This window comes from Amphiprion ocellaris, chromosome 22 (genome assembly GCF_022539595.1).
Source record: "Amphiprion ocellaris isolate individual 3 ecotype Okinawa chromosome 22, ASM2253959v1, whole genome shotgun sequence".
NCBI classification, from domain to species: Eukaryota; Metazoa; Chordata; class Actinopteri; family Pomacentridae; genus Amphiprion; species Amphiprion ocellaris.
In genome coordinates, this window is record NC_072787.1 from 24589630 (window position 1) to 24605886 (window position 16257).

The 16257-nt window shown below is 39.1% G+C and overlaps 1 protein-coding gene across 1 annotated transcript in view; it reads left to right on the plus strand.

The window, feature by feature from the left end:
• Positions 1-16257, plus strand: part of LOC111579182 (cadherin-12-like) — a 119374-nt gene that overhangs the window by 60291 nt on the left and 42826 nt on the right. Inside the window, exons 3-4 of the mRNA XM_023286353.3 lie at positions 9607-9901; positions 14494-14613. Of these exons, the coding sequence (XP_023142121.2) occupies positions 9607-9901; positions 14494-14613 (415 nt within the window). The remainder of the gene's footprint in view (positions 1-9606; positions 9902-14493; positions 14614-16257) is intronic.

Genomic DNA, 16257 nt, shown 5'->3' on the forward strand with positions numbered 1-16257 from the left:
AGAAGCCACGTTGTTGGTGGAAAAAGAGATCATCTGAATGCAATGAACGTCTCTCAAATGATTGTAGTATAAAGGCACCTGCATCTGGTTAGTGAATCAGTACTCCTGACTGCAACTATACCATGAATACGATACAATACTACAAGAAACTCAGTGAATAGGTTATTGAAAAGCACAAGTCAGGATGTGGATGCATTTCTACGTCACTGAATATTATTTGGAGCCCAGTTAAATTCAACATTAAGAAAAAGAAGGAACATGGTACATACATAAATCTGGGTTCAAGAGCTGGTTGTCTTCAAAAACTGAGTGACTGAACAAGAAAGAGACTAGTCACTGAGGCCACCAAGACACCTATGAGTCCTCTGAAGGATTTACAAGCTTCAGTGGTTGACAGATGCTGCATACAACAACTGTTGCCTGTTGGATGGGAGAGTGGCAAAATGGAAGCCAGGAAACAACTTTTCCAAAAAACAAACCACTCATTAAATCTCGACTACAGATTGCCAAAAAGACTGAGGTCAACTGACCAAAGCTTCTGCTGAAAACGCTGCACATCATCACAAACACATTATCCCCACTTTGAAGCATGGTGGTGGCAGCATCATGATGTGAAGCATGGTGGCAGCATCATGATGTGGAGCATGGTGGTGGCAGCATCATGATGTGAAGCATGGTGGTGGCAGCATCATGATATGAAGCATGGTGGTGGCAGCATCATGATGTGAAGCATGGTGGTGGCAGCATCAAGATGTGAAGCATGGTGGTGGCAGCATCATGATGTGAAGCATGGTGGTGGCAGCATCATGATGTGAAGCATGGTGGTGGCAGCATCATGATGTGAAGCATGGTGGTGGCAGCATCATGATGTGAAGCATGGTGGTGGCAGCATCATGATGTGAATCACGGTGGTGGCAGCATGATGATGTGAAGCATGGTGGTGGCAGCATCATGATGTGAAGCATGGTGGTGGCAGCATCATGATGTGAAGCATGGTGGTGGCAGCATCATGAGGTGAAGCATGGTGGTGGCAGCATCATGATGTGAAGCATGGTGGTGGCAGCATCATGATGTGAAGCATGGTGGTGGCAGCATCATGACGATTATGCAAGGCCAAGAAGTGGGGGGTGAAACAAACGCAATAAAGTATAGGGAAATCCTTCAGGACAACCTGTTGCAGTCTGCAAGAGAGCTCCTGCAGAAGATTTGTTTTTCCGAAGAATACAGCCGAAGCTACACAGAAATAGTTTAAAGTTAACAATGTGAATGTTCTGAAGTGGCTGAGTCAGAGCCCAGACCTAAATCCAATTGAGAATTTGTGGTAGGAAGGACAAGGTCTTTTCTTTCGTGATCCCCATGTAACCTGACAGAGCTTGAGCAGTTTTGTAAAGTAGAAAAAGGTAAAATTGCAGTGTCCAGTTTTTGCAAAATTGTGACCGAGACCTATTCACACAGGCTCAATGCTGTAAGCGCGGCCAAAGGTGCATCTACTAAATACATTTTAGAAATCTGCTTTTCCTTTGACAGACGGAAGCACTTCTGAATAATCCTAGTGCTTCAAGTCACTGTTGTTTTAAGGGTTTAAGCACCATAATGCTAAAGGCTAAACTACAGGCATTCACAATCAGACAATAGATGATTATGACCATCAAAGTTCAAATAAGTACTTCCAAATATTCCTGATGGGGTACTTTAATTCAAGAGAACTTGATTTTACAGGAGCCGGTGTCCAACAAAAGCAGATACGAAAAGTAAGCATCCATTGGCAACAAGCTGCAGCACACTCACATCAACACAGCAAGTACTCTGGCCAAGATACTGGCAGGATGACTTCGACTGAAGCAGCAGAGAAAAAGAACAGCAGAGAAAAGACTACAAATAGCAAATAAAATAATGGAATTATGCACCCATGTTGAATCTGTGTGGTCGATAAATCCATCCTGGCCCAAAAAAATCCCATCATCAAATATTCTCGGCTGGAGTCGAATCCCTGCACCAGCGCACCCACATTTTTTTACAAGTTAATAATCACAACCCAGGAGAAAAATCACTAAATCACGTCTTTAGCTAAAATTTAAAATCCATAAAGTTGAAACCAAAGCAGAGAGTTGGTGGGTTTGTGCTGAATAAGAGCTGCTGAGCCACGCTTACATATCAGAAACATGCCACGTATCATAATGGTAAATTATTACATCCATTAAAGCTACAGATAGAAGCATTTCCCCGCACATATCTGAAGGTTAATAAATAAATGTCCATGCTTTATAAGAGAGAAGGTTTATGAAAAATCATAAATCTACAAAACTCACTCACTGTTGGAAGATGTGGGACTGAACACGTAGCTCAAGCTGATGGTAAAGTTGTGCACACATATTCAGAAATTCCCCTTTTCCACAACAAACAAACATCTGTTATTGATGCACAGGAGCTTAATGGCACAGCAGTCGAACAGCACAGAGTGAAACAAAACACGATGGAACACAGACAGGTGCACAAAACCAGGCAACATGCATACAAAATTAATTTTATAAGATTCTTGCCCCCAATTTCAATCCAATCACACACTTATTATCAGAACTGATCAGGCCAAACAAGCAAAAACATCATTTTCTGTGTTTCTAAGTTAATTACAACCTTTGCTGGAACCACTCATTTTGACGTGGTGCAATAATGACTTGATTTTTGCTCATATTATCGACAGTCACTGAAAGTCACTCAGCTGTTATGAATTATCGTCCAGCCAATGCACTGACAGCAGGACACAGGAATGAATGGAGAGCAGCTGCCAGCGTCTGGATAATAAATGGCACGACGGCCTTCCAGCCATCAGTAACAGGACAGCGAGGCAAAACAGCCAACAACAGTAATAAAACAGAGCCATGTCCTACCTTTGGTCGTCACAGAAACACCTCAGGACTGGGGAATTGCGCGTCCAGGGCCTTTCAGCGCGTTGCCACGTGTTCTGCGCACAGTCATTCCGATAACTTAATGGTGTTTAGCTAACATTAGCTTCGTCTTGTTACAGTGGACACCTCGACGTTGTCAACGAGCTCCTTGTCCACACTGAGGGGAGTTCAGGTGTCGTCCACGTGGCCTTTTGCGCAGAAACGTCTCGTCCACTGATTAAAGAAACTCAGCGAGCCTTCAAACAACTTCCCACCGTCCTTTAATGAGCGCTATTTCTGTCCACGTCGTGTTCATTAAGTCAGCTAGTCATACACCTGTCGGAAAATGGTGGCAGGTCACCTGCCCCTGACCACCTGTGACGCACACCTTCTTCTGCGCATGTTCGAGTTTATTGACGTAGTCAAGTCTATAATTGGTGAATGCAGTTACCGACGTTTTATGCCTGAAAAAAAAGTAATAATTGCAACTGAAAATGTTAATCTAAATCAGTAATTCTCACTATTTAATAGTATTATTTATGTTAGTGTTATGATAGAAGGAGCCTCCGTGGCAACATGGATTATGTATAAACAGTATTTATTTACATTACCAGTCAAAAGTTTGGGGTCACCCAGACAATTTTCATGTTTTCCATAGAAACTCACACTTTTATTCATGTGCTAACATAACTGCACAAGGGTTTTCTAATCATCAATGAGCCTTTCAACACCATTAGCTAACACAATGTAGCATTAGAACACAGGAGTGATGGTTGCTGGAAATGTTCCTCTGTACCCCTATGGAGATATTCCATTAAAAATCAGCTATTTCCAACTAGAATAGTCATTTACCACATTAACAATGTCTAGACTGTATTTCTGATTAATTTAATGTCATCTTCATTGAAAAAAAATGCTTTTGAACGGTAGATATATTCATCTTCTAGTTGAGGTAATGTGCAGAAATGACTTGATAACTACATTTTTCTTCACCTTGACATCTGAATTTCAAGTATTTTGTTCAGAACTATGGCATTATAAAATTCTAGTTGGAACAACTTACATCTTAAATGAGTCATCGACTTAAAAACCTTTTTAAAATGATGGTGGTGAAGTGCGCAACACTTAGACACAAATTCCTTTTAGGTAATATTGAAATACTCGTTAGTTATATATTTATTATTCTATATAGATTCTTCTTCTTCTAGGATAGATAGATAGATAGATAGATAGATAGATAGATAGATAGATAGATAGATAGATAGATAGATAGATAGATAGATAGATAGATAGATAGATAGATAGACAGACAGACAGACAGACAGACAGACAGACAGACAGACAGACAGACAGATAGATAGATAGATAGATAATCAGTTCATAATTATGGTATTTAAATGCATAACTCTAAAATATTCTTTTCAAACAACATGGAAACACTAGTTGGAACCATATATTTGTTTTATGAATAATCTACTTAAAAACCTTTGTTTAAAATTATGGTGTTGAAGCAAAATTCCTTTTAGGTAACATTGAAAAACTCATCGGAACAACTTTCAGTTATGAGTAATCAGCTTAAAAACTTGTGTTTATGCTGCCAGTAATAAAGCTTAAAATTAAAAACACCACTTATTGTGTAGAAATTTCTCCAACTCAGTGTAGTTTGTTAGTCAAGCATAATTTCTTTCAATGTTGCCTTAAAACTCAAAAAGGTCGATGCCAAGTGTTGCTCTAATTAGTTTCATTGAGCCCAAACAGTGTTTGTTTAAGTGTACTAGAAGGGCGACCCCATGTCACTGCACATGTGGGTTGTTTGCATCAATGTTTTTGAGTTAAAACAACTTCTAATGAAATTATGTTCAACCAACAAATCACACTGACTGAGGGAACTGAACTTTTCCTCGTCAATCAGAGGCATTTTAATGATCACTTATTGAAGGATTGGTAGCATAAACACAAATCTTTGAGTTTATTACTCATAAAAACAGCTTAATAGTTGTTTCACATCATTTAAATGTTTTTTCCCTGTGTTGAATATTTAAACACCATAATTATGAAAGTCTTTAAATTATCAAACCCTGAAAATTGGACTTGGTTCCATCAGATTCACTTTAGTAGTTTTGTTTTTGAAACAAATTGATGAATTTAGCAACAAAATGGTTGGTGATTAACTTTTAAATTGTGGACTGTGTATTTAGAGACACAATATTTCACAAATTGAAATCACAAATAATAAATAAACCTGAAAAGCCTTCTCTAGCTGAGCTGAAACTTTATAATTCATCACCACTCATGTGCTAAATAGATGAATAGGGTGGACAGATTGCAATGGTAAAAATGAATCTGCAGCAATTTCCATCAACCGTATTAGCAAGTGTTGGCTAAACTCTGTAAATGATCTAACTTTTAGTGACTTAAAATATGAAAATATTCCCAAAATTTATTGCTTTAGTGGAATAAATAGATTTTATTTTAGAAAAAAGCCCATGTTAACCTTCTTTTGTATCATATTTATTCAGCCTTCAGGCCTTTAACACACAACCAGAACAATGTGAGGAAATTTTAAAATCCCGAACTTCAAAATAAGAACAAAAAGTTTTCAAGCCAATTTCATTTGGTAGTTACAACTTGAGCTTAGTTTTACATCCGTGTTTAAATTACACACAATTTAAAATTGGTGTAATTACTACCCTCAACCCATCAAGCAACTTAAAATGTTTATCTAAATTGGAATTTTTATCTTCCGTTTAGGTAAGAGGTGCGAATAAGTCCCTTGAATTGCTTCATCCAGTATATTTACTGTGTGGTTCGGCACATTCAGCTTTACAAAAATGAAAAAATAATGACTGTCACTCTTCTTAACAGAAGTCCTTTGTATCGGTCAAAGGTCCAGATGAAGCTTCTGTGAGTTGCTTCTTCCAGGCATTAATAAAGCATTTTTATATTCAAAATCAAAGTGCCTCAGCTACTCTTTGGCCTGCTGACCAATACTAAGGACTTCCATTAATGCAAAGTGGGACAGTCATTACTTTTTCATCTTTACCAGCAACTGGCCTTATCCTTGTAGCGCACAATTTTGTATTTTCTTCACTTTTAAACCAGCAACTTTATTGTTCCTGACCCAGCACAGCGCTCTCTATTCAACTCCATGTTTAAATTGAAAGTGCAAAGTTAGTTTTAAATCATCTTTTTTCTCCTCAGTGCCACACTGCAGACAGGTTGTAATAAAAAGGAGGAGGAAAAAAATGGCCCAAAGCATTTTTTATTATTTCAATTTGGGACACATGAAAAAACATAAGCCCTAATTAATTATCATAAAAATGAGGAGACCTTCTGGGGAAAATGAAACAGCTCAAGCATGATTGGGAAAGAAGTTTTTTTCTGCAGATTTACTGACTCTGTTGACTCACTGACAGAGTTTTGATGCCTTGTTTTCTTGCCAAAGTCTAGAAGAACCAGCTTTCTTTCCATTTCTAATCATTGAAAGGCTCAGTAGAGGTAAAAACTAATTGCCATGTGTTAGATCGATCCGCTTCAGCTTCCATGGACATTATGAACCGAGAAAGTCAAAAGATTCTTCCAACTGCAACCAAGATTTGCAGCTATTTTTTGCTTCAACTCACAAATCATAGTAGTTTTTGTTGTAAAATGGACAATCAGGTGTGCCTTTAAAATCCATAATGTCAGGAAATGCTAAATAAATGCATATTTAGCATATATTTGCATTTAGGACATTACAGGTCATGGTCAAATACTGTATGTCACATAACTTAAATGCATGCTGAGGCAAAAATTAAAACCACTACAACATTACTAATAGACAGGGTCTGGTATTATTTCTTCAGCATTAGGTCTTTTTTCACTCCCAAAATGTGAATTATGAGCCCGTACCACCACTTAATCTATTGTAGAAAACATAATTACATTCATATATATTTCGTTTTATTTTGAACTGTCACCTGGTGCTTGAATTTTGTGTTTGAATATAAATAAAGACATTTCTCCATAAATCAATGGAGAAAAAACACAAACCTGTGCATAAAATGACATCGGAATGAAGGAAATGAAGTGCTTGATGCTTCAGATACCCCCAGATCCCTCAGGAAAGCAGGGCAAGTTTATTTCTATAGCACATATAGGTGCTTTACAATGGCAAAGAAATACATACAGCCCAGAACTTTAGTATTAATTATAAAAAAGTGCATTAAAAGTAGACATTAAGAAAAGTGCATTAAGAGTCAAGAAAACAGATTGAGCATCGAAGAGAAAGCTGCAGTAAACAATATGGTTTTCAGGCCTGATTTAACCCTTTGATGCACAACATGGGTCAGGAGGTACCCATTATCCATTGAATATGGAACCCTGTTGACTCATGTTGTGCATCAAAGGGTTAAAAGAACCAGCAGTTTGAGCAGACCTCGGGTGTTCAGGAAGTTTGTTCCACAGGTGAGGAGCATAATAGCTGAATGCTGCTTTAATCATCTTGGTTCTGATTCTGGGTCATCAGAGACAGTAAACCTGTCCCTGATGACTTAAGGGCTCTGGATGCTTCATATGGAGCTAATAAGTGGTTCAAGACCATTCAGTGCTTTGTAGACCGAGAGTAAGATTTGGAACGCTATCCTTTGACTTTCAGTATCATAGCACTTGTCAGTACGTAAGATGGTACCAATCGCGGTTATCAGAAAAAGAATTGCAAAGAATACAAATTAAAATTAGATGTGAAGGTTCACTGTCACTAATAGAAACTAACATATTCCACAAAATAAGTGTTTAGCTGTCCAAATCTAACAATTGTTTAGCCTCACCTAGAACTGAGTCAGGATGAATATAGAGCTCTGTTTGTAATCTACTTTGTTTTACAGTCAGACTATCTCAATATCTGCTCTGTAGAGGAGGAAAATATTGTTCACATTATGTATTCAGACAATAAATAATCTACATTTCAGATTTCTCGCTCATCGCAGGAAATAGTATGTGGTCTAGTTGTCATCCAACGAGGGTCATGTGCTAAAAATAATTCCCATTCATTTGAATTGCAATGAATAATGCACCACGGGTGAGAACATAATGCCACGCTATGCTTGTGTGAACTTGGCAATTTGCACTGAATCGTCAATTACTCCTAGTGTGTTTGTGCATGTGTCTGTGTGTCTCGGGTTGTTTTTGAACCATAACCTACAGAGAATTTACGGCCTGCATCTCATATTTCCACTTGTCTCGGCGGCTGGCACTGCCATGGAAGTTCAGTGGGAAAGTGTCTACGTGCAAATGATAGCTTAATGTTTACCAGTGAGGATGGAGAGGGAATAAATTGCACAAAGAACTTCAGCGTTAGAGCGTGGATCCATTCACTCAAGATGATTACAGGACTGTAATTTCTTCAGAGGCAACCAAAAAGGTAGAAGCAGAAAGAGACATAATGTTCATGAATTGTAAAATCACTGGTAAATCAGTGTTTAGGTGTTTTTTGACATGGGGAAATGGAATCCTTGTAGGCAGGAGCCAAAATAGTCAGCTGGCTATATTTTACACTCTAAAGCTAGTGTTTGGGCTCAACAAAATAAACAGAAGAAGTACATTAGGCATTTCCTCCAAGATCAATGGTATTTTTAATTATCGGTTTGAAATCATATAGACAGGGGGTTTGACATCCAGACATCCAAGTTATCAAGCCAATTTCATTATGCTACCATAATTTAAATTTCATTTCACATCAACTAACACAGACATTTGACTCTAAATTATATAAAATGTTAAGTTGATGTAATTACCAACATTGCCACATTACCAAAATTCATCAAAATAATGTCTGAAACTCAATCGTTTTATCCAATTTAGTAAAATTGTACTGTATTTTGCAACTATAGGTTCCTTACATTGCTTTTTACAGTGTATTCCTCTGCTTCAGTGCCTAAATATATCTATTCTTGTGTCCAGGAAGAAGGCGGCTGTACAACAGTGTTGGCGGAAATCCCATACCACAGATAAGCAGGCAAAAAAAATCCATATCCACGTATGGCGATGATCAAATTGCACCACAGCCCTTAAATATTTAAAAGACTTTGAACTGTACGAATGATCTCTGCAGCACGGTAAACATAACTCTGTCAATAGGCTTTCCACCAGCAGCCCAGAATTTATTTGTCTTGTACAAAGAGAGAGCTGCCATGGTCCTGGATCTGTGTTAACAAAGATGTTCTCTGGCTGGAGTTGTGGTATTTGTGCAGCGAGATCTCTGGTCGCCAGACCTGCACTGCCAGGTTGAAGGTATTACAGATTCTTCCAGTGGAAAATGACTATTTACCTCCATTTTCTTCACAGTCTGAGAAAAAAAACTCCCATCGCTCAGAAGAGAAGATTTTTTGAGTCATGGTTGAGTAGAAACGAGTCCAGGACGTTGAAGAGCTATCACTGCAGCATAATTGCACTGAGAGAATACATTATTTATGAGAGATTTAGCCTCATTAATCTGTGAAATGTTCTGAAAGCACAATCATTTTATTTTTTTTATGCTCATGACTTGGTGTTTTGCAGATCTTTCGCACAGGAATGAATTTGCTCTTTGATGCGCAAGTCAGTTTCCTTGACTGTCTTTGTAAAATAGTCTTCCTTGACAGCTCTTCCCCAGCGCTTTCAATGAATCATTATCTGTGCCAATGTTTGCACTCAACCTGTCTTTTCTTTTTTCCCCCCCTCCCCTTCGTCTTTTGTCTTCCAGCTGCACACTGACCTCGATAGGGGGGACAGTGCGGTGAAGTACACTCTCTCTGGGGAAGGGGCTGGCTCCATTTTCACAATTGACCAAACAACGGGGGACATCCATGCCTTAAGGAGTCTTGACAGGGAGGAGAAGCCTTACTACACCCTGCGCGCCCAGGCAGTCGACATCGACACCAATCGGCCCCTGGAGCCGGAATCGGAATTCGTAATCAAGGTCCAAGATATCAATGACAACGAGCCAAAGTTCCTGGAGGGACCGTACATGGCCAGCGTTCCCGAGATGTCACCAGTCGGTAAGTGACCGGGCACATCTACCTCTGTTCACCTGAGATAGAGAAGTCAATACTTCCCTTAATGAACTAGAATTCTTCACAGTGAAGACTTTTTCTTTTCTCCTCTTGAACTCAGGAACACAGAAAAGTTTCAGGTAGCATCAGGGGTACAACCGGAGGGGTAAAAGCTGCTCCCCACCAACAGATTTTGACATTTCAGAGATCCATTTATTCTTGGTATGCCCCGAGTATATTTCGCAGCTTTGTCTTTGCACTATCTCCCCAAGGGAGAACAGATCAAGGTAATTCACCGGGAGAATAGCTCCTCTTGATGTGAATCACAATGAAGCCCTCAAAACTCCAAAATCAGCAGTCCCTGGAGTATGAGTAGAAAAGCAGGAACAACAGAATGTAGCCCCAGCGAGCACTCCAAATCACAAGCTGCACTGCGACTGTTTGTTGTAGAATGAGAGGGAGGTTTTCAAGTTTATCAAAAAAAAAGCCCAAAAAACATCTTGTGTGACCAGGGAAGCAGAGCAAAGGAAAAACTTCAAACACCACCCACAGAGGATCAATTACATGACAGACAAATAACTAATTAGTTTGCATTTAGATAATCGCGCTTGTCATTTTCAAGTGAATGTACCAAAAATGCCACCCTTCTCTAAATTAAGATACATAATTTATTGTTATTATCACCATTTAAATGACACTGGACAGTCTACAAAGGTTATTTTACTTGAAGTTTCAGACATCCAAGTTGCATCTCTTTCAGATTTTTGCGGATGGCATAACTCTATTGGCTTAACTCTTTGATTCACAGCATGGGTCAAGAGATGCCCGTTTTCCATTGAATATGGGTCACTTTTGACCCATGTTGTGCATCAAAGGGTTAAAGTGGCCAGGGAATGGTGCTTCAGATGGGCAGATGGGTCAGTGCAGCATCAGCAGTAATACTGGCTTTATATTGCATCGTTGTGGTGAAGGCAGAGCACTCAGTTTTCCAGTTGATCTGTGTTCCAACCTTTCACCTATGGTCATGATCTCTGGGTTGTGACTGAAGCAATGAGGTTGTGGATACAGGTTAGTTTCCTCCGTAGGGCGTTTGGGTCAGTGCTCATGGTAGACTTGCTACTCCTTTGTGTCAAAAGAAGCCATCTGAGGTGGTTCTAGCACCTGATTAGCCTCCTGGGTGGCTGCCTTTTAAAGTTTGGGCACGTCCAGCTGGGAGAAGATCCCAGGGTAGACCTGCCGGAGGGATGATGTACCTCATCTGGCCTGAGAACACCATGGGCTCCCCCAGGAGGAGCTGGAAAGCTAACTGGGAATAGTGACGTCTGGAATGACCTGCTTAGCTTGCAGCCACCGTGACCTGACCTGACCTTCGAATAGGTTTTATGATGGTATTATTTTTGACATTTTATTATCTCACCTAAATAAAGTTGCTGGACTTGTGAGATGCGAATCTTAAAATAACGAAAGGTCAAAATCAATACAACAGATTTGGTGATATCCCAGCTTTAAATGTCAAGTATTCATCATCTGTCATTTTAAAATGAAACAAAGTAAAATAAATACATAAATAAAATAAGTAATGATAATAATAATAATAATAATAATAATAATAATAATAATAATAATAATAATAATAATAATTTAGGAATATGTGATCATATCCTGGCTATGATGTCAGATGGGTTTAACTTGATTATCATAGCTGCTATAGTGCATGAACAATGAAGAGTTTTGACTTATTATTAAAAACTTCTAAAGGCTATGGGTTGAGAAATAATCCTCACTGCCACACTTTTGGATCCATAAAAACTAACTAAAGATTTTGGATTCAACTAAACAGGTAAAGATTTTGGACAGAATGGGACTGAATTGGATTTTACCAATTAAATAAAGAATGAGCAAACCCTCTACCAGCAACGCTTGTGTGATCAGTGGGTTCACATCCCATTTATTGTCTTTGTTGGCAAAACTAAAAGAACATAAATATGCAATAACAGCTGGTGAAGACAACTAATCTGTGGCCAAACACAGCAAAGTCTCTCACCGCAATACGCCTTTGTCTCTTAGCAATTAGCTTATCCCCTGAATAGTTTAGAGAAAGTGACACATTCAAAAGACTACTTCAGAGACTTTGCTTGAAAAAGATCGTAATTACCGCTCTGAGGCTTTAATGCATTTGTTGATTTCATTTCCTGTCTGCAAACTTACATTTCAGGCAATTAATATCACATATCTGCACAGAAGTCCTTCGCCCAATGGGATCAGCAGCTCGATTGCACTTGTCTCTTTGTATCTGACTATAAAAACTGTGTACATTGTATATTCTGCTGCGTTAATCAATTTCCTCTATGCTGTGTGCAGTGTAACATTAATTTGCTGGAATATTTAATGGAGCCAGATAAATAATCTATTTTTCATTACAAAACTGATTTACTGGCAGTGACCTTAGAAGACTTTTCTTCTCTTTTTTGCTCTTACTCATGTATTTGAATTTCGGCGATTATGCGAATATGATTTATTTGACTTCTTAATAGCCTCACACCTACTGCATGTAAAGGCGTTTGGTTGTCGCCTTTGTCGCACTGGAAACGCGTGGGCTGTCAGTCGCGCTTAAGGGCTTTCAAACTTCCACTACATCTGTGGATTCCTTCTCCCTTGGATAAACAGAAAAAAAGAAATAAAGCGTTATCTCAGCTATTGTATACTTTGTGTTCAACACCGTTTGTCCGCCGGTACGTCTAATCAGGCATGTGTGACTTTGTTAGGGAGGATTGAAGCACTAATCTTCTCTCACCTAGTGTTTTTATGCCATTGTTACCATCTGCTCAGAAGTGAAAAGCCTGTTTAGTATACAGTGAGTCCTTTATAGGCAACTGGGGGCTTAGTGGAATTTAAAATGACCATGTAAATGCCATCCCTCTGGTCAGTGTCTCTTGATCAGCCTCAGCATCCCACACAGTTGTATACCACACAGCGTGTTTTTAAAGCCATCCAGATGTGGGTGTTCGATTGATACGTGTGCTGTAAAGGAATCCATGTCAGCCTGTCTGCAAGTAGCGTCTCTGAAGAATTCGCCCATCTGCCCAAGGAACACCGCTGTTGTGTTGCTGAGCTGTAAAAAAAACAAAAAAAAAAAACTCTCACGGCACTTTTAGCTAAAAATTTTTTGATTGGATCTGTTGAATTTAAGGGCTCGTAGTAAGGAGTGTTGGTAAAATAGCGTTTTCACTGCCAGTTAGTTAAAGAGGATGAGCCAAAACCTCCAACAAGTAATTATTCTGCCCCTATTACTGCAGGAGTTTGGATGACTGCCATTGTAATACTGTTCTTGCCATGCTCCTTTGTTTTCTTAATGGCAGCATTGTTTAATGAATGGTCGCACAAGTGCTTTTTGGGGGGTTTATTTTCTTAAACAATAGTCACTTTGCAATGCTACAACTTTACAAATCAAAACAAATAAACAAAAAAGAAAAGGGGGGAAATTGAACAGTTTCCCAGAACATTACCGCTCCTCTACACTCGTCCTCATTGCACTCCAGCAGGGACTTTGACGGTTCAGTATTAGCTGTGCAGCTCTCTCAGTCGTGATTCAGCGTTCATTAGTGTCAGGTGACATCGTTTGCTAGACTGATGAACTTCAGAAGAGGGTGGGTTTCAGTCGTGGGTGGCTACCTGGACACAAGTCAACAAAAACAAAGGACAAACTTTGAATAGGATAGTTTTTGATCTTTTCATTTTAAAGCAACAACAGAGAAAATGAAATATAGGCCCATGTATCACATTTCTGTTTAAAACAAAACCAAAATGGTCATTTTACATTTTAAACCAACAACATAAAATGAAAGAAAGAAGTAGAAGAAAGTGACCCATTTTTGGTCACTCCATTTTTAACCAAAAATGTAAATAAACACAGAAAATTGGCCCATTTTTTGTTGCTGTTGATTTTCTGTATCAAACTAACAGCAACAACAAAAAACAAACAAACAAACAAAAAAAAAAAAAACACTGGGCACTGGAACCGGGAAGTTTTTTCAATTTTAAACCTATGACAGAGAAAACTGTAAATGGGCCCACTTTTCATATTTCCATTTTAACCAAAACCAAACAAAAAAACCTTAAAATGCTACCATTTTTTTCTTTCCATTTTAAACCAGCAACAGTGAAAACTGGAAGCAGACCCATTTAAAACCAAACCAAAACCAAACAACACACACACACACACACACACACACACACACACACGAACCACAACAAAAACTAACAAGAAAACTGGCACATTTTTTCCATTTTTTTCTGTTTCAAACCTACAAACTACTGAACCTGAAACACCCGAGGGAACATCAACGATCACATCTCCAGGTGCATCAAGATGATGTCTGCAGGAAAACAAAAGCCTCATCTTCATGCCTCCTCTCTGCACTCTATCAGGGTCTTTGTTCATCAGTAGCTGTGTGGCTCACTCTCGGTTGTGATTCACCATTCATTAGTGTCAGATGAGATCGTTTAGTAAACTGATGAACTTCAAAGAGTTTGGATTTCGGTCTCACGAGGAAACCGATTAAGTTGAAGTCAATTTGTCTTCCCACTCTTTTCCGCAGGGACGTACGTGACGCAAGTAACAGCCACGGATGCAGACGACCCGACGTATGGAAACAGTGCCAGAGTCGTATACAGCATCCTGCATGGCCAACCGTACTTCTCTGTGGATCCCAAAACAGGTAAAGTATTAATCTAGCTCTCTGAGGTCAGATCCAGAGAGTAAACATCTTTAATTTTTAGCAATCGGAAAACAAGCAGCTCCGTTTTTATGTGTGCCTTTCCCAGCAGCAGTGAGGCAATCTTGCAGTGAAATAAAAATTATCTAGGTCAGTACTCCTGAATGAAATGATTGAGTGTCTTCTCATCAGTATGCACAGCGTCATGTGGACCAGTGCGAGCATATATCAGAAGAATAAAATAGACCTCAGAACTGACCCCCAAGGCTCCGCACAAATCAGCGTGCCACAACAGGACACGTGTTCTCCTGTTGGGACTGAATTGTTTATTTGACAGGTACGAAATGATGGGGTCAACTGCATGAAACACTGCACTTAAATCAAATAGTGCTAGTATGTAGCATTGTCCGTCATCGATAGGCAGTATAGTATGATGTTGACCGTTGGGAACGTGTGCTTTAAGGGTTAAAAAAGCCAAATCTGTGCTTGGTGGAATGCCAGGATTGAATAAAATGACATGTAAATCCTGAAAATGAGAGTTATTTGGTAAATCTTTGCATCACGGATGCCCACAATGGTGTGCAAAAGGACATTTGCTGTAATTTTAATGTCTTCAATTGAGATCAGCAAAAGTCAGACAGCACAAGGACATTTTAGTGTTGAAATATTAACAGTTTCCATCTTTATTTCTATTTGCTGTACTAGGGGCCATTGAAAATATCTGTTTTAGAGGTTAAAAAAGACAAAAATGACAGTTACTTGGAAACTCTCTGCTTCATGGATTCAAACAATGGTGTCTTCAATTCATATCACTGACACACAAATAGCAGAAGGACATTTTATTGTCGAAATATTACCAGAGTTTCCATCTTTATTTGTATCTGCTGTAGTAGGAACCATTGGGGACGAATTTTTGAATGTTACAAAAGCCAGAAAATAACAGTTATGGGGTAAATCTTTGCTTCATGGATACCAAGGAGCCCCACAATGGTGTTGTCAGTTCAGATCACTAAAAGACAAATAACACGAGGATGTTTGTTGCCAAAATATTAAGACAGTTTCTATCTTTATTTCTATCTGCTGTAGTAGGAACCGTTGGGGATATCTCTTTTAGGAGTTACAAAGCCAGAAAATAACCGTTATTTGGTAAATCTTTGCTTCATGGATGCCCACAATGGTGTCTTCATTTGAGATCACTAAAGGATGAATAACACATGGAAATTTTACTGTCAAAGTATGACCAGAGTTTCCGTCTTTATTTATATTTGCTGTTGTAGGTGGTTGATGGTGTCATAGCAGGAAGAACGGCACTAAAAAGGTAGTGGAGTGGCAGCAGGAGGGAGGGGTATGGCAAGTCGACTGCTCTAAATCTGAAATACCTTCACACCGCCAGTGTTTGCCGGTAGTGAGCTGCTGTTGGCTGACTATCTGGGACAGTTCAAAGCATATGAAAATAGGTTCATACATATCACACAGCCAGATACGGTGGAATCTGTTGCTGATTATGCTGCTCATCCCAGAAGCTTTACAGAGCACGTACTGTGACTGTATTTCAAACTGATGCTAGTGAGGAAAAAAACCCTGAAAAAATCAAACTGTTAAAGTAAATGTTTGCCCTGCTGGGTCTGCAGCTATCTCCAAACGCAC